The sequence below is a fragment of the Eucalyptus grandis genome, chromosome 5 (assembly GCF_016545825.1).
Source record: "Eucalyptus grandis isolate ANBG69807.140 chromosome 5, ASM1654582v1, whole genome shotgun sequence".
Classification (NCBI taxonomy): domain Eukaryota; kingdom Viridiplantae; phylum Streptophyta; class Magnoliopsida; order Myrtales; family Myrtaceae; genus Eucalyptus; species Eucalyptus grandis.
In genome coordinates, this window is record NC_052616.1 from 235616 (window position 1) to 254936 (window position 19321).

Genomic DNA, 19321 nt, shown 5'->3' on the forward strand with positions numbered 1-19321 from the left:
TTTCCAGAAACCATTTTATCATATCGACCCTGATCATCTTGCTTAATACAAAGAGAATGCAACATAAATAGGTCGAGTTCGTAAACACATAAGATGGCTGTCTATCCTTATTGTACAGATGACGCACAAGATCATATTCAACATGTTTGCCTCCCTGGTAAAAAACTGGCTGGCCAGAGAAGATTTTGGTAACCCATGATTTGCAGGCACCTTAAGTGAATCTTCCCAGCTTGATCCAATTAGAAAATAGTGAGAAGAATGGGCAAAGAAAAGACTGCTCTGAATTCACCCAACTGTAAAAGTTGTGCTCAGTTGGTAAAGACCTCACGAGTCACCGACTGAAGGAAAAATTTTCCTCACTTAACCATTCTCCATGTAAAATACCAGTCACCCTCAAGTATTCTCCACAGAATATTTATCCACCAGAATGATGTCACTGCAAACTTAACATAGAAATCAGGAAATTTGATTTTTGCCACTACATCCGCAGCTCCTGGGCTTGCTACATCAATCCAGTTCAAGGGCACATCACTCTCAACAATGGGACAGCCATATTGCCCTTGGAATATTAAAGCCCCACAGCAAATACCAACTTCGAATCCTGACATTAGCCTGTCCTGCTGTGTGCAATCCTGGCAAAGCTGAGACCACTGATTGACTCACGGCTGATCCTTTCCCAAAATATTGAGGTTCAAGTCTCACTGCTTCCTCCCTTGCCTTATGTGACTAAAAGATCGCTTAACATCAAGACAAGCTACAACTAATGCATTATAAATTACAGCATTCAAAGGTACCAGAATCAAGTGGGCTAAAACATTACTTTCAGTAAGTAATTCCCATTAGTTTCTCGCTTTTTCTTTTTTTTAGCTGACAGCCTGACGGTCAAGTGCATCATCCACTCAAATGAATAAATTTGCATCATGGAACCAATATTCAAAGAAAGAATGTACAGGCAAACTAACAACTCACAAGATAGGATTGTCAGCTCCATTCTAGCTGTTTAAGGGCAACATCTATGATGCCCAAAACTGATTCAGACTTCTACGCCTCAACATCAGAGCGAGTTGGAAATTCTAGGCCATGAAGTGCTGGTATTTTTCCTAAATCCTCCTCTGAAAGTAAGGGAAAGAGCCACAGTGCTTTTTTTCATGCCAAAAACCTTCAAACAGACAAAAATCACAAGTATGAGCCTGAGAACTCAACAAAAAGATTAAGACATAATTTGCAGCCAAGGCAAGCTAAGGAATCCTGGTAGAAGAAAATATCTCGTCCTAGAACACAGCATATCAATGAACTTTTAGGAACATTTCCATAGGGGCCAACTTCCTTAACTTCTTATCTAACAGGTTACTTCATTCTATCATAAGACACCCAGGAAGAAAGGAAACTCTATCATCTACCCTTGAAAGATACCCTCATAATCACATATCTAGGAGTCATATCAGAGAAATCCAATTAGTTGATTACCTCCCTTTAATTTTCATTTTTTGGCCATCATAAGAGAGGATCCAACACCTCTTTTCCAATTTTAAGGAAATTTCATAATGACCAATGGATAACATTGCTGACCAACAGTTAACACCATTGTAGAATGAAAGTGAAACACAGTGAATGTGAGAGGCGTATGTTAATTGGCATCATAAGACATAGCACGCGATAACTTGCAATCACTAGCCAAGAGAAGATCAGAGTAAAGTGCTATCACCTGTTCGAAATTCTTCCTCCTGCCCAAGTCGTACTTCCACCTGACCCCTTTCTTCTTCTCATAAACCTGTAATGTCAATTTCAGAGGATCATGCACACCCATTGGCAGAGATCAATATTGTGAACATGGTTAACTGTTCTTGTATCAGACTTCCAGCCAAAATAATAAAGTGAATGATTCATTTCTTGCTTTGCTAAATTTTACTGTTCATAGTACTCCAAATGATTATCCAAACCTTTAAGCAATCGTGTTGATCAGGTTTCTGATATTTCACCGTCCTGTACTCTTTCCTTTTTCTAAAGTTGGAACGGCTGACCTTCAATTCAAATATTCAGATGCTGGGGAAAGGTGATGACAACTTCAGACACAGCGACATTCTTTTAGGCACATTGTTTCGTAGTTCCAGGATCTGCCTAACTTTGGTTCCTTCCCACAAAGCTACAGATTTTGCAAATTCATTAATTCTTGATATAATGTTGATCACAAACAACTCACAGGTGAGCCCCCTTGGTGGCAACCTATTAATCCCCCAGTTATTTGCACTAAAAGTAGACCAATTAACATTCCTGCATCTAGGATATACATCTAGTTAAGTATGAAGTTAATATAAAACATTACAAATGCATTTACCCAAAACTATTAGGCGTAATTTTCCAAGTGGCTCAAGGTCCAGTACAATTTCAAGCACAACTATCAATCTGTATAAGTTCAATTTATATGCTAATGCAGAAAACATCACATATAAGCATAACTCAGTTTAACTAATCAATTATAAACCAGAAGGAAATATGAGCAAGACAATAACTTTTCCTCACCTCTATGGAAGTGGTGTTGCTGAAGACAAGAGACCCGTGCATAACAAGGAAACAAAGAAGACTCAGTGCAAAAGCTAGATTAAGAACTGCATCAATATACAAACTCTGTAATTGTTATACAAACTTGAGAAGATGTACGCAAGTATGAGCTACAAATTCAGAAGACCAAATTGATCTCGCACACAAAGCACTTACCAAATGCCACGAAAATAACAGCAAGTTTGCCAGGAGAGTTGGAATGATCCTTCGCTTCACTAAAGAAGTTGATGAAGCTTGGCAGCAGTACTAAAGTATCCATCGTTGTCTCCAAGAACGTATACAGCTGACAAGGCCAAATTCAAGTCATGAAATACCAATCTCAATGATGGAAAAGAGGAACAATATTGCACATCATAGAAGAATTCCATGAATGCAGAAGACATTTTACAGAGCCACCAGTCTTGGTTACTTGTTCCTAGCATCTGCTTGTTTTATGAAAAAGAGATATTCGCCTTCTATAAGAATCCTTCACATATATAAGTGATAATAATCACCAAGATCACAGCAGTAGACTATTACCAGCAAGATAGACCAGAAATGACATGCCCTGTATGATCAGCAATTCAACCTCCAGAAAGTTTATCGCCCTGAATTATTTGAATAACCATAATATTTTCGAATATAAAATATATCACAATGACTTCACCGCCACAACCATCTAAAGCGCAAATCCTACCCGCTGCCCGAATGTTCAGTGAGTCCAGACAAAGACGTGATTAAAAAGCATAAGGTTCTGCTGACAACCTTTTATACATGAAGTAGCAACTATCATCTAACTCCAATTTTAGCATTGAAAGAAAAACAGAAATACCAGGAACAGAAGAAAGAACTTGTAGTTGCATGCACCAACGCAATTGACAACCCAAACACAGTGGTGATCCATCTTAAGAACGCATCTCTGGCCTGCAGAAGAATGGAGGCAAGTTACTTAAGACGTTGAAAAGTGCCTCGGGCAAGATGGAGGCAACCCACAAGCACCATCATAATGCACGGCATTCTGGAGACAGGAAGAGATATTATGGAATTGCTTGAATACATCTAGCAACAGCAGCATTCAACTTTTAACTGACCCTTAACTCCCAAAAGTTCCTAAACCCATAAAAAGCAAAAATAAAGGGCAACCGATGTTGAAGATCAAGATGACCAAGGGTGAAACACTCACAAATAGAGCAATGGTGACATCGAGGTGGCTTTCCATTTTGACAACGAACGCAGAATCCCGAAGGTGGTCTTCCTTCCGATCCATTTGAGGAAGGCCAGGTAGAGCCTGACCCCGAGGCCTCATGTGGTAAATAAGAAGCATCACCTTCGAAATTCTCTTCATCTCGTACTGGCCTCCAATTCTCGGGGACTGAACCGGGATCCCTCAAAACCACCATAAAATAGCTCCATGATAACAGAAGGAGCTGCAAAAACAAATGGCCGACTCATCAAGCAAACTGAGCGACCCTACCGCATCGTACCTTGTCTACAGCCTATGCTTATCAAATGGCAATAACAGGAGCCCAAACAAAATCGCTCGTCGCAAGGTAAGAAAAGGAGACTTCTCCACCGAAATTCACTGTTCTGGGCAACTGGGGTTCCCTTCTTTCTGTCCCTTATTCGTTGCGTCCGATAATAACAAGCACCTTCAGTGGCGTGAAGAGGCGCTTCACTTCACATTTCAAGCAATCGCAGCACCCAGCTCATACTTTAAGGCGAGATGCTCCCACAATGAATTAACCGAGAACATGTCCAACCGTGGGCGCTGCCCCGACAAGCTTAAATTGGCGAGCAACCTCGACCGTCGTTCCGACACGCACTATCCGGGGAATGGAGGAAACGAATATAAGCAAGAGGGGGGGAGGGAAAAGGGGGTTTACCAGGAGGTGGAAGAGGAGGACGACGAGGAAGGCGAGGAAGGAAGAGAGACCGCCGCGGAGGAGGCGGGGAGCCCAGGTGAGGACGACGACGGCGTAGTAGGAGACGGCGACGATGGCGAGGACGAGGAGGATCATCAGGTAGCCCAGGAACTTGAGGCCGGAGCAGAGCTTGAAAAGGTTGATGTCCATCGCATTGCCGCATCCGCATCCAGTCGGAGACGGCGGCGGAGGGAGCGCGAACCTGCTGCTGGCCCGGGCAGGGAACAGCCGTTTCCAGATATCGCGAGCCAGAGCTTTCCCCTTTCCCGATTCCCGATTCCCGATTCACATTCGCCACCAACACCCAGTCGGAGAAGCTCGAAGCTCGAACCTCCCAAACCCAGACCCTTTTTTTTATTTATTTATTTATTATTATTATTGTAATCTCTCCGCAACTTCCTCCCCAATCGATGACGACGATGACGATCTCTGGGGCTCTTAGCTCTAAAGGCGTTAATATCACTCCAGATCTTAATTTTACTGTTTGCTTCCATGTCTTGTCCCTCTGCAATTCATCACACCACTCCACTCCACTCGACAAATCGAATTTCTGAATTTGACATTCTTCTTTTTGGCATCTTTGCCTCACTTTAATGGAATTTACTGTTGTCGTCTAGTTATTGCTCGACTTCTCAACTGGTCTTCTTAGTACGCACTTCCTTTAGGCTTTATACCTTAACTTTTTGAAAAAAATTCGTGATCTTTAAAACCGTTTCTCTGCTCTTTTTCGATGTTGGACTTATTTTTAATTCTTTGTTTGAAGTTGCGTCCATGACACTGGTCGTAAAATTGTAAATCAAGAACATTAACTTACAATAGATTCATTTTATTTGGAGATAAAATTGAATATCATGGATTCATCTGTCTCAAATAAGTTTTTTGAAGACTCTCCTCTTACCGAACACATCCACATCATATAGATAAGGACACAATCATCCAAAAGATATCACATTTATTATATGACAATTAATTCAATCATAAAATTTTTAATTTTGCTAATTTAATTATAAATATTTTGATAATTTGTCAATATAGTCTTTTTCGTTAATTTTAATTAAAAATTACTTAAGTGAATAGCAATTGTCCTAAGTGATAAGACCGACATTAACTAGAGCAAAAGGCCATTGCAAACCAATGCGAGAGCGTCCAAGTCGCACAACCTAGGTGTGGTGATGTTAGGGTCATGCGACCTCAAGTAACACCATGCTGAGATTGTACAACCTTGGCAAGCCTTGACTAATACATCACAATAGGACAAATTTAAGCGAGGGCGGCAAGGTAACACAACTCTCCACAAAGTTTCATCAATGACCCATATTCCCAACGTTAGAAGCTTTGGTGGCCGCGATGGTTTGGGCTCTCTCCCCCTCACGAATGGGAGGAGTTCAAATCCCCTCACGGTCGCAGGTGAGACATCGAGAGTGGTGGGTCCTCCCGCTTACGTGTCCCCTAGGTTTACTCGTCAGGTGCTTGCTGTATGAGGTTTCTAGGTCACCAAAAAAAAAAAAAAAACAATAAACTTATGAGGGCAAGACTGAAAGATGATAATATTAGTAAGGGCAATTTTGGAGGGGAAAAAAAAAAGGAAATGGCACTAGCCCTAAGACTTGCCATCTAAAAATTGTTAAAAACCCAAAACAAGTTGTCACCCGTCTTAAACTTTCAACTTTGTCAATATTGACATTTCTTCAAGGTGGTCCAAAAAAAAAAATAGTCCGATGCTTTAACTTTTTCTAAGGGATTAAGATCCATTGGAAAAACTAAACCAAACGCATTATAAGTAACGGTTGCTAGCTCTCACTCTTATTCTCATACTAAATAAAAGGAATTTTAGAGGCATAAGGACACTTAAAATAGAAAAAGTTTCCTACAATACTTATCTTAATGCCAAAGTTTTTGTTAGCTTACTTAAATGCCAGTCTTGACACAACATTTAAGAAATGTTTTTTTAATACTAAAGCTCCATTCATTTTGCAGATTATGTGGCATTTTCTGGAAAACGTATTCCAAAAAGACATTTTCCAGGAAAATGATAATATTTTTCAATATTTAGCTTAAACTTAAAAATAAAGTAGAAAATATTTTCCATCGCTTAGTAAAGAAAACATTTTCCTTCATGCAATCCTTTTCAATAATTTTTGTATTAGTTTAATTTTTAAATCAATTTCTAATTATGGATTGTTACATCGTGGATTGGGTGTTATTGATTTTATAATTTGTCAACTTTGTTTTGAATTTACTAACCCTTAATTAAATTATATTGGTTACATGAGAAATGAAAAGAGATAAACATGTCATCATCATTACCTGCATATGTGATAAATTGAAAGGGCAAGGTCATTGTATTTTGGAAATGATTTGCATAAAAAGATGTTGCGTACCAGATGTAGATTCTTGAAAATAAGTGTTGATTTAATTGTTAATGCAAGGAGATCATATGATTATAATTGTTGGCACCAAAAATAATCTGATCATCGATAAATACATACCTAGCACGGGAATGAGAATAAATGTGTGAATAGTATATGGGTATGGACAATCACGTGCATGGCATATGAGTGTCAGTGCGCATATGCCATCTTATCGACAAACATAGAGATCAACATGTGTTAATTGACATTAGTATTCATCAATGCCACATATCCAGTTATCAAAATACGATGATGGATCATTGGTAGACGCTAAGATGAGCATCAGCGATGAATGATCATTAGAGGGACATTAAAATGCCATTTTGAAACTTAAAATTGACAAGACAATTAAGGTTAAGGGCATACTTTTTTTAGGGAAATAGTTATCACTTGAAAGCAGGATTGTGGCACAACCATCGTTACAGGAAAGAAGATCATTGAGCAGTTCACATACGGCAAGGGCAACTGTTTGAGAAGATAGGTGCGAGACCGTAGAGATATAGGAATACTGAGGCAATCAACATAAGTTACTTGAGGAAATGCATTTGTTGGCGTTAGAAGGCCATTACTTCAAAACTATTAGAAATACCACCATTCGTCTATCAGAGAAGCCCCTGGCAAAATCAAACAAAATGTTATCTTTAAGCTTTCTTGCATTGTACTTTAAATTTCCCTAATTATAGTATTCGGGTTCGCATCATCGATTAAATTCCAATATGTATCTTTATCATGGATGTTACGCTATCGATTAAATTCTAGCAGGACATCATAGTGTTTATGGGTTTTGTCATCAATTAAATTCTAGCATAGTTTGTTTATACTTGTAATTATTTTATTTTCAAAGCCTTGTTGATTAAATTATGATACAATTTATGTTTGTACAATTCAGCTCAAAGTAAAATTGTTGATTCCTTGGTTTACATGGATATTTCCTGTCCAAAACAAAACATGTTCCCTTTATTTAAAAATCGAAGAACAACTTTTTGTGAAAGATATTATGTCAGGAGGAAATTCTGGCAATATAATTATTTTATCATGTGCACTGCTACTATATGAGTATATATGGAAAATATTATGTTAGATTGTCGTCACCCATATATTGGTGGCGATGATGCCCTATGTATTAGGATGCCTCAAAAGTTGATATGCCTCACGAGTCGAATGCCCCAAGAGTGTTTGAAATGTTCCAAAGTTATTACACCCCATGCGTCAAGATGTCCGGGGAGTGTTCGGAATGAGATAATATTGCCAATAATGAATATATGCATATATACATATTCACATGTGTCTATCAACAAACTAATTGGTGATAGCTATGCATCAAAATTTGTAATACCGAGCTCTTGCAATGAAGCAAATAATCCTATGCAACATTTTTCATCAATTTTCACTAGCCTATCACAATTGGAAAAATAGTGTTTATCCGTTCAATTGCCTCTAATAGCTATTTTATACTCGTCTTGATTTTAGCATTGTTTTGTGGATACCACATCAAGCGGTGATATGGGGCCTGCATGTTTTTATTTCTGGAATCTGTTTATGAACAGATTTTTTGTTTTTTTGTTCCGGGGAACAAAAAAACAACAGAAACGCGTTTGTTTGCGTTTTTGTTCAAAATCTGTTTGTTTGTTAGGAACAAAAAAAAAAGAACGGAAAATGATAAACAAAAAAGTTGTTTTTACTTCAAAAACACTTGAAGAAACAATTTTTCTTCTTCTTCTTCTTCTTTTTTTCTTTGGCCGCCGCCTCGGCCATGGCGGCGACCGACCGTCGAGGGCCGGCGACGCCGCCGAGGTTCGGCGACCTTGCCGGAGCGTCGCCGGCCCCCCAGCGAGGCTCGGCCTCGCCTTGGCTAGGCGAGCTCGGCCTTGCCCCCGCCGGCGAGGCTCGGCCTCGCTTGGCCGGGCGAGCTCGAGCTCACCCGGATCCGGCGAGGCCAAGCCTCGCCGGGCCGGCGACGCTCAAGCTCGCCCTGGGTCAAGGCAAGGCTGGCGAGCCTCGCCGCGTCCGGGCGAGGCTGTCGGCCCCCGTCGGGCCGGTCGCCGGAGGCCGGCCAAAAGAAGAAAAAAAAAAAGAAAAAAGAAAGGAAAAATGAAAAATAAAATAAAAATATTAAAAATTAAAAGAAACAAAAAAATATAAAATCTCCCAAATGTGTTTCTATTCATTTTTTATTCTCTGAACAAAGTTTACCAAACGCGTGTTTCGGTCAAAAATTGTTCCCGGAATGTAAACACTTTTTTTTTTATTTCTGTTCCTCTGGAGCAATTTTTGAACGTAAACGTTACCAAACACGCCGATGATTTCCTGCCTTAAAATTAGGGATTTTATTTGTTGAGCTTTAGCTCATCCCTCATTTTTCAAATTTGTAGGATGGATCACCTTCCACCACTATCGTTCGAATATCCTCTGATTTTGATTGCGAATATCATATGTGTTGGGACATGAATCAGCTATGGTTTATACTAAGTGTAGTTTTGTTGTATGGATTGGCATATAGATACGGTGGTGGGTCTCTCATTAATTTATTACCTGGTACTTTAATATCAATTGCGAACTAGTTAGATTACTTAGGGGCTTCAGTGGTCTTCTTGGTTTCGTCGGCAATAATGGCATGTCAATAAGTAGGGTTGCTTTTCAGAATTAATGCGTTGTATTATGTTTCTTTCTTTAACTTGTATTTTACTTCTTCTTCTTTTTTCTTGGTTGGTTACTTGTATTAATACTTGAAAGAGGAAAGATAATGGAAAAATGCATATGACTTGCCAAATTTAGGTTTTTCGTCTGATACGATTTTTGTGCTTCTGCATGCTTAATAACAATAATAATAGATTTAATAAAAGATCACATGTCACACGTGATATTCTCGTGTGAGTGTCATGAAGAAATTTTCATATTATTAATCAATCGAGAGATTAAGTGAGAGTGATTGCTTGAATCATTTAATTACACAAGTTGAGAAAGTTAGATGATTTGATTTTATAAAAATAGAACTTAAAAGATCAAATTGAATAAATTAAGAAAATTAAAGGACTTAACTGAACAACAAGAAACTTAGAGCATCAAATTGTACAAACACTGAACCTAGAGGATTAAAGACAGTACTGAACCTAATGATTGTCGTATTCTATCTAATTCTTCTCGTCAATTCCTATTTTTTAAACTTATATGGTCTTGTCCATGGGGTTAGGTTTTGATTGACCGTGTTGGGGAATTACTGATTGCCTAAAACCGGATTCGACACTAAATCGAGCTCCTAAAACGATGCGGAAGACGAGTCCAAGAAGAATATGTATCACCGATCAAAGACACACCACGGAATCGAGCGTACCTTATTATCCACAGATTAAACACCAATGATGAAGATCGATGAAGAAATTCTAATTCCGTTCTACCAAGGAGCGTGCTATTGCTATTAGGGGGAGAAAAAACAGAGCGTATTGTTTCTTTCTGTTTTTCTTCTATTGAGGGAGAGAGAGATTGACATACATTGAAAATGTACTTTCCTTTCTTTTATTTTCTCTCTTAAATACGTCTCCTCCAAGAGACGTAACTCTTCAACATAATACGTTCCCTCCAAAAGTCATAACCCCTCATATCTAAATAACGCAACATTTCACATCGTAGCTATTCCTCCATGGGCCCTTATCTTGCGGGCCGGGCTTTTAGGCCCAACATGGGCGGACGGGCCAACTTAGGCCCATCACATTAATAATTAAAACCATCAGACCGAAAGATTTATAAACAATAAAAAATAGTATTTAAAAAGAGCGAATTATGATTTGACTCGTCTTTTTCTGAGCATTGATCTCACTTTAAAGTAGGTTGTGTGCAGATGCGGGAATGTGGTGAAATCTTCGATCTATACTTATAGCGGTCTCATAGTTGCAAATCACATTACTTAAGCGAACCGGAAAATGGCTAACCAAATCTTTCTTATATGAATTCATTGTCTTTTATCCGATTTTAAATTTAATTATTTTCTGGAACCATTTCTATATAAAAAAAATTGATGAGCTCTAAATTCAATAGACTTTTAATTTCCCATAATTTTGAATTTTGAAAAATTATTACTCATGATCAAATGTGCTTTTCATATAGGTTCTTGTGATTTCTTAGATATTTCATTAAAAATATAGTGTCCTTATTCTAATCAGTTGAATATGCTACCTGGCACTTAATTTAGAAGACAAATATCAACTTCAAATTGGGGGAATCCTTAAAAAACAAAAATACTATATGCTAGATCTCTTAAATTCATAAAGACCAGCAAATTAGGTTTATAAATCAAATATTTACATCAACATGCCAACACTCTGAAGATGTGTGTGTTCACAAAAGCATATTCGAAATCATTCCTCATGATTTTTAGTTTCCATCTTCGGTTGTTGCTCAACCGAAAATGGAAACTATCATCATTTCTCAATTGCAGAATCAAACTCCAAAAATGTTGTTTTCCCATGTGACTCCTGCGATCTGAACTCCACTTTTGGTGCCTTTTCAATTCCTCATTTACTATGCTTTTGAACTTATTGCTCCATTTGACAAATCGTCCTCCGGCCTCCACCTACTTGTCGTATACTTTGCAAACAGTATAAAAGAAGATTGTAACACTTGCTGTCCATCAATCATCAACAAAACCCTACTTTCATGTCATGCTTCTCCATGGCAAAGTTAAGTCCTTCAATCACTCGGAAGGACAGCGAAGATGGCGGTTGTATAATCGATTGGGTAGTTGAAATTGTGTATTTTCTTGTCTCACATAGGAAAAGTGGGAGAAGGTGGGCCAGTTAATAAGTGTAAGACTTCTTTTATGTACCTAAAAAAAAAGATTAGGCGTAGGTTAGACCCCATCATATTTGCATACGGGTGCATGAATAATTACGCGATTATTAGACACACTTTGTGCGCCCGCGGTTTATACTGACCATGAGCAACTTTGTGGAATAATTAAACCCTTAAAGAAAGTGATATCAGGCCTCAAAATTTGACTTGATTGCTTTATTCATTTGAAGTCATATTTCTCCAACACCAAGTGTCATGCTTTAATACGTTTTTACTTCCTAGGACTTCATGGAAACCTTAAATTTAACGCGAAGCACATGTTACAGGTGCGAAAGTTGTTGGTGGGTGGAGGTGGTGGGGCAAGCCAGAAAGCGGACTGCACGAACGCGTCCAATCTCGTATGCGACGCATTTTCCTGTTTCCTCCACATAAAGGAGGGTGGACATGATCGGATATTTTCGGCCATGCGAAAAATGAGGCTCTCTTCATCTTGCTCCACCTTTTTCACCTCCAGTCCACGTCCACCTTTGTCCTTTGTCTCTTTGCTTCCTGCCCCTCGTCCATGGATGTCATTCTTGAGCTCGATTCGGGTGCATCATCCCCGCCTAAGCATCTGAGGTTCACGAGAACTCAAGAGTTGTGATGGAGCCGATGTTTGCCAAAACTGGATCCGTGCAAAGCAGCAGGCGTGCATGACCGCCTAAACGATTCCAGATACTGTATAATATGCAAATAATTTGATGACCTCGCTCAGACGGCTGAAATTCAATATGGTTCTTCGGATGCTCATGTTGCTGTTAACGCGTTACACTGTCGAAATCAACTAAAAAGATGTTTTGAGCGCGAATCCCTACGCCCATGCTCATGCTTTGGAAGAAGGACAAGAGGAGTCGGTCCCAGAGCCATTAATCGACACAAGCATCGCTAAACAAAACAAACGTGAGTTCGTTCGTTCGTTCGTGGAATTACTTATGATATCAGGGAGATGCTTGGGCAATACTTTCTCGACCAATCCATGATAGATCGTGCTCCTAATAAAAGAGGAGAAGCTTTTCTTTTCAGCGCCTCTGGTCAAAGAGCTGATATTATTTTTAATAACAGAGTTTCCTCCTCAGGAAAAGAAGGACGGGGAACAAAAGAGGGGAAAGAAAAAAAAATTGAAAGAAGAAACTAAAGAAGATATAAATGCACAAAACCTAGCTGCTGATCATCCCTTCTTATCCAACTACAGCTACGCACATCACATTAAGTACACACCCATTACCCAGCATATTGGAAATACCACGGGATATAGGCACAACGATTAATTGAACGGGGTTCTCTTGGGGCGGACACGCTGAGAAACAGTACGTACTCTCTCTCTCTCTCCCCCGGCAATTTCTCCGACCGTCATTGTTCCAGTGCCCGAAGAAGCGCAGCTCTGAGATCTTCCTCCCCTTTGAGCCCCTCCGGAACACTAACCACCACGTCTTGGAGCATGAGGTCGTTCACCGTCGACAGGCTGGCGTGGTGTATGTGGAGCTCCAGGTCCCGCATCGCTGCCATCAACCTCGCCGATGGGTAGTTCGCATTCTCCGACTGGACCCTTATCATGGCGTCGCACCCCACGATCTTAACCTCCACCTCGAGCAAAGAACCGCCGCATCCGGATGGGCTACTATGGTCGACGGAGGTGGTGGTGCTCAGGTTGTCGGTTGCGTCGGTGACCTCCTGTTTGACCCTCTTGGACTCTCTCTGCAACTGGGACTCCAGATCGCCGATCTTGGACTTGAGCTCGTTGATGTAGGACACCGCGTCGGAGAGCAGGGACGCCTTGTCCATCCTGGACACGTTCGGGACCACCGCTCGCAGCGCATAGAAGCGGTGGTTCAGCTTCTCCCGGCGCTGCCGTTCGGCTTCCACGTGGTTCAGCGGCGTGTCGCGGCCGAGGCCTGGCTTCCTCCCTCTCTTCTTGGGGGTCCTCTTCTCGGTCATCACCGCCGCCATGAAAGGACTATCAGAATCGGAGTGTTCCGACTCCACCAGGTAGCTGGAGCAACCGAACGGGGCCTCCGGCTTCCCGCCAGCTCCTTCCACCAGCGGCTGCTTCTTCTTGACCTTCTTCTCGTGGTCATCGTGAGGAGCGAAATCATTCTCTTGAACGCCCGCAATTATTCCAATGTCAGCGAAAGAAATGTCGCTATGGTCATGGTGGAGCTGGAACGGAGGTGGTGGCGGTGGCGGGTGCTTGGGAAGGAGCAGATCGGAGCCGAAAAGAGACTTGGCTCGTTGAACAAGGCCCCAGTTTTCAGGGATCACATCGCAAGACCCCAATTCAAGGACTCCATCACCAGTCGGGATGCAAACCATGGTGCGGATGCCATGGAGCTCGGCCTCCTTGGCCCGGTCGCACTTGTACGACTCAAGCTCGCGAGCACCGGTCAGCCAGACCAAGGACCCCGTGCTGAGGGCCTTCCCGGGAATACCGTCTCCCGCCGAGAAAGAGCGGGTCAAGGACATGACGTAGAACCACTCGGCATCGGTCACGTCTCCGGCGGGGGCGGGGAGGGGGACATCGGCAGCAGCATCTGGGCGGCTGTTGCTGGGATCGCGAGGCAGGGCTTGGAGGAGCCTCCTGCGGTCGGAACGGGAGGCGAGAGTGAGCTTGGTGGAGCCTTGGAAGTGGCCGTCGCCCCAGGCGAGGAGGAGGCGACCGTCGTCGTGGTTGAGGAGTTGCCAGAAGATGGCGTAAGCCCACCACTGGGGCTGGCTCTGCACCATCAGCTGGAGCCTCTGCTGGAGGGTGAGGCTGAGGCTGGGAGGGGGAGTGGCCGTGGGAGACATGGACTTGGATGCGAGGGAAGGAGATGAAGAGGGAGAGATTATCAGCTCTTCCATCACAACCACCTCTCCCTCCTTAGCAGAGACTTTGATGTCTCGAGGGGCGCACCGGAAGAGGGCTCGGAGAGAGAGAGAAATAGAGAGAGACTGAGGGGGAGGGTTTCTCTTTTCGGTACAATGGAGGCAAGGCAAGGCACCTGCCAGAAATAAGCGAATTACGAGAAATGGCGAGGAAGTTATATATTCTTGTTGCGACTCAGGAGCACAGGTGAAGCTAGCTATTCTATTTAAGTGACGTGTCCGGGAACGGAAAGTGTCACAGAGAGAGAGAGAGAGAAAGAAAGGGCGTCGTACATGCATCATCTAGAGGAGAGGGAGGGATAGAAGTGGGAATTGGGGCGTCGCGGGGGGGGATGGTGGTGGGGTCAAGGATTTCCAAATGTGCATTCATCTATCCGCCTGTCAAATTAATGAATAAAATAAGGATGGACACTGTAACTTAAACGGGCACGTGAAATAATGGCCAAACAGGCCCCTCACTTCCCTCTCCTCGTACGACTTTCGTTTCATTCGCCAATGGCTTCATTTGTATTTTAGTTCTATATCCGCATGGTATCCACAATCTTTAACTCTGCCATCGAAAAAGAGGGTTGTAGAAAAATATTGTATATATAAGATAGATACTCATTTTCATCATAAGTTAATTTGTTTGAATGATTTCGCTAGATGTTGTCATAGGAGAAACTCGCCGATCAATAAATGAAACGAATTAAGTATGCTCTTAAGGGGTCCAATCTAAGTCCAATCCTTAGAACTCAAATGCAAGTGTCGACAACCCAAATCTGTCTCCAATGATCAAATCCAATTGCCGAGGACTCGAATGCAATTGCTAGTGACGACCTAGATCGACCGGTAGCAACAGGCAATGGTGGTGATGTGATCAATGGAGGTGGTGGGTGGTGTCTCAATCTAAAAAAAAAAAAAAAGATATCCTGAGCTTTGATGCTCATCATTTCCAGGTTCCAGCACATCGGAGAATGAAAAACATGTGACACTAGAAACTTTGCCAAAGGGCAAAAGGCATCTTACTATGTCAGCATTTTAAATTAACCCTAGAGTGACTGCCCCCATGATCAGGCGTGGTCCTGCCTTAGGAATATATGTCTTTGAATATTGTTGCCCATATCTAAGGGAGGATCAGAAATCGCGATCATCCTTTATAATAACAAATGGGCACTTCCAGACCTTTGCTTGTATAACACTACTTGGTGCTTTGCAGAAAAAGATACAGAAGAGTCACATCAGCTTTAGTAGGCGCCCCACATCGCCCCAAAACTCACGGCCGATCCAACAAAATAGATGCCCTGTGAAATCGAAAAAAACATTGTGTGGTTTAAGTATAACACCTTGAAAGTGTGTAATTGACTGATCACATGCATGAAATTTATCTAATCTTATTTATAGTTTCCTTGTCAAGTCTAATAGCAATCCCATATATATATAAAAGGTGCACTGGAATAAGATTAGTGAATTAATCATAACCGTCAATCTTGCTTTTGTTGAAAAATATAAATATATATATATGTATAAGGTGCGCTGGAATAAGACTAGTGAATTAATCATTACCGTAAATCTTGCTTTTGTTGAAAAATATAAATAATGCGAGGCTCGGTTTAAAATGAGTGTGGTCCACTGAAATATTCGTTCTTCGGTCGCAATCACACACATTTTGTCATAATTACTATGCCCGAAGGACTTTAAAATTTCTACAATCGATAAGCAATGACTCTCGAGCTAAATTATTTTATTAGTGGGGACTATGACGAGATGAATATATATAGGCTACCAAAAGAAATGCAAAACGATAAAATGCAAAAGAGATATTATCTCTTAGAAACACTCTCTATATGCTATTTCATTAATTGTCTAAAAAGCTTTTCTTAGTGACTAAGTAGCAATTCTCACATGATTTTCCATCCAAATGTGATGGCAATTTTGCATCAATTGAGTCGACTAAAGGTAATGTATTCATAAATTTACTATTAATTCACCAATTTTTCAGAAGGTAATCTAAAATTATTCACAGTTCCTTATGACTTTTCATATATGTAAATACTAATCCATCTTTCTTTTTCTCCTTAATCTTGGATTAATTCATTTTCTCCTAAATCATAAGCAAAGCATCAAACATTTCCTCTTACTTCACTTTAGATCTAAAGTTTGATTTATATTGAGCTCCTTCTTTTGATGAAGGGAGACGAAACTTCAATGGACAAAAATTAGAAATTATGCGCTCTTACTTTGCAATTTCATTTAATAACAACAAGGCATTCACATCTTGATTATACATGATTCCAAAATTTGTGCTTCAATGAGAAATTAATCAAATCATCTCTCTCTCTCTCTCTCTCACATATGCATGCAACTATTGCTGGAGTACAAGATGATGCTCTAAAATGATTCAATTGTTTCAACTTTTATTAGGTTTTTGTCACTTCTCTCTCTCTCTCCCTCGCTCACTCCCTCCCCGCCTCCCATATGCATGCAACTATTGCTGGATCTTCACATAACACATTAAGTACAAGATCTCTCTCTCTCTCTCTCCCTCCCATGATGCTCTAAAACGATTCAATTGTTTCAACTTTTATTAGGTTTTTTTCACTTTGGTAGAGTTATTGACTTTTCTTTGTTTGACTTATCAAACCCTTAAATTTAGCAATTCTGTTTAGAATCTAATGACTTTTATTGGAGCTATCACTGACTTTTAATCTGATTAAGTAACTGATAAGTTTTGCGTAACTGGTTCTTATTTGAGCTAATCAATGACATTTGTTTGGTTTGTTTAAATTATCATTTTTTTTTCTTATTTTTGAAAAAAAAATCTCTTATCATTTATAAAATTTTATTTACCATTTTCACCAACTCGTGCTGTTATTATATGAGATTATTAATGTATTTTAGTTGTTAATTGCTTTTCTCCAATTATATTACCAGTTGATGTTAGGTTAGAAACTTCCATTTGCATTGCTTATTATCTACATTTCTTTATTTTTCTTTACCTCATCTTCTTGCTTTTTAAATTTTAGCAACTATTTTTTAAAATTACCAACATCAATTTGAGTTATCATCGATTTTTCCTCATTTAAGTTACCAATTAATTTTGTATTACCAACTTCTATTTAAGTTAGTTATCGATGGATATCTAGTTTTGCTTAAAATTCTAACTTCTCTTATCTATGATTGAAAAAGACTTCAAACCTATCTTAGTTACCGTTCATACCAATATTTACATTTACTAACCATTATATGACATTATCAACCTTTATTTGTGTGATTTACATAATTTTGTTTAATTACATTACCAATTGGGTTTGTGTTACTAAGAACCATTATATGACATTATCAACCTTTATTTGTGTGTTTTACATAATTGTGTTCAATTACATTACCGATTGGGTTTGTGTTACTAATACTCGTTTGAGTTGTTTACCAGCTCTATTTGTTTTTTATTAATCTATTGCATAGTATATTGCGCTACCACTTTTATTGACTATGCTAACTAACTTTTTTAAATTTGCTCACTCTTTTTAGTATTATCAGGCTCAATTAGAGCGATTACCAAATTTTTTTGATCAACTTTACCCATGTTTATTTATGTTTTTTACATCGACTTCTTGCATCTCTAATAAAAAAAATTAAAAAAAACATATCTTTTACAGCTTTTCTAAGTAAAAAAGAATGAAAATACATAGACTGTCCTGTTCTGGTCATCTTCTAGATTGATGTTATTACATGCCCTTGCGTTTCCAAGAAATGCAATTTTTTCGCCTAATGAGAGAGGTTATATGTTGGTTTAATAGTTGATAATTAAACCTACTATGCGTATTCATCTTAATTCCTTGTCATGAATAAACTAATAATCAAGATGAACAGATTGGTCGACAAAATAACTTTGGCAAAGTTGGTGAGATGAGAACCGACCGTAATATGAAAAGGATAAAGTTTTTAATGTTCGAAACCTAATACAACGTGAACTAAACGTGTGTAGGGTTTGCATTGTGTTTTAAATTTTGAAAGCAACGTGGATGTTCTAAAGTAGCGGTGGGTTAGGCCAAGGTAGCATAATTGACAATGGAAAAATAGATTTCCAAAAGTAATAGTTCGATGAATAAATTAGTACGGATAAATTACTAAAGTAATAGCGTCGGGATGCCCGCCGTTAATTTCTATCAAATTGAACATGGTGAATTGTGTGAGGCTATAGTCCTATGGAGGTACAGTACCTTTATAGTCTTTCACTGGGCAAACAACTCTAAAGACTATAAACTCACCCGAATTTGAATATTGTCCGGCTTTTTTCACAAACACTCCACTGCATGAGATTTGGTTGGTGGACGAGTGGACTATACGTCGTGTTTAGTTTAGCTGTTAAAAGAGTGGAAAGAGCCTCTAGTGGAACTGGAAGGGCATCCCGGATCAGACGGGTGCAAATTGCAATGGCACCGTGTTCCTCTGTGAATGCGTCTGAACATTTGTGTATAATATGGGGTCACCATCCCCCGTTCCTTCCGCTTATGTTTCACCTTCAATAATGCCATATAATATAATATAATTTATGCAACTTGAAAGTTTTATTTATGACAAGATGTCAACTCGACCGTCTCTCTCTCTCTCTCTCTCTCGTGGGGGAGCTTTTGGACTTTGTGGAGGAAAATGCCACCGGCCCCACCTGCGCCCTAGGGCCTTTCAAAAGGACGAGGCCTCCTGCATTAGCCTCGTGCTCTATGTGGATTCATCAATTCCACGCGCTAGAATCCGCTAGAAATCTAGACCCACTTCAACCGC

The 19321-nt window shown here is 40.0% G+C and overlaps 2 protein-coding genes across 2 annotated transcripts; both read right to left on the bottom strand.

The window, feature by feature from the left end:
- LOC104443331 (probable protein S-acyltransferase 12) lies at positions 1-5010 on the bottom strand. The gene is given in 8 exon segments (XM_010056669.3): positions 1-1146; positions 1148-1159; positions 1706-1771; positions 2521-2606; positions 2716-2842; positions 3371-3462; positions 3722-3965; positions 4422-5010. Coding segments are annotated over 8 exon segments (921 nt in total). The 5' UTR covers positions 4611-5010; the 3' UTR covers positions 1-1041.
- A 7712-nt stretch (positions 5011-12722) lies between these two features.
- On the bottom strand, positions 12723-14770 carry LOC104443332 (transcription factor MYC2). The gene has a single exon (XM_010056670.3). It carries the CDS (start codon positions 14531-14533, stop codon positions 13046-13048), a length of 1488 nt encoding a protein of 495 aa, XP_010054972.1. The 5' UTR covers positions 14534-14770; the 3' UTR covers positions 12723-13045.
- Between the last annotated feature and the right edge of the window lie 4551 nt (positions 14771-19321).

Coding starts and splice junctions, on each gene's coding strand:
- LOC104443332 (XM_010056670.3), bottom strand. CDS start 14,533: ATGGAAGAGCTGATAATCTCTCCCTCTTCATCTCCTTCCCTCGCATCC.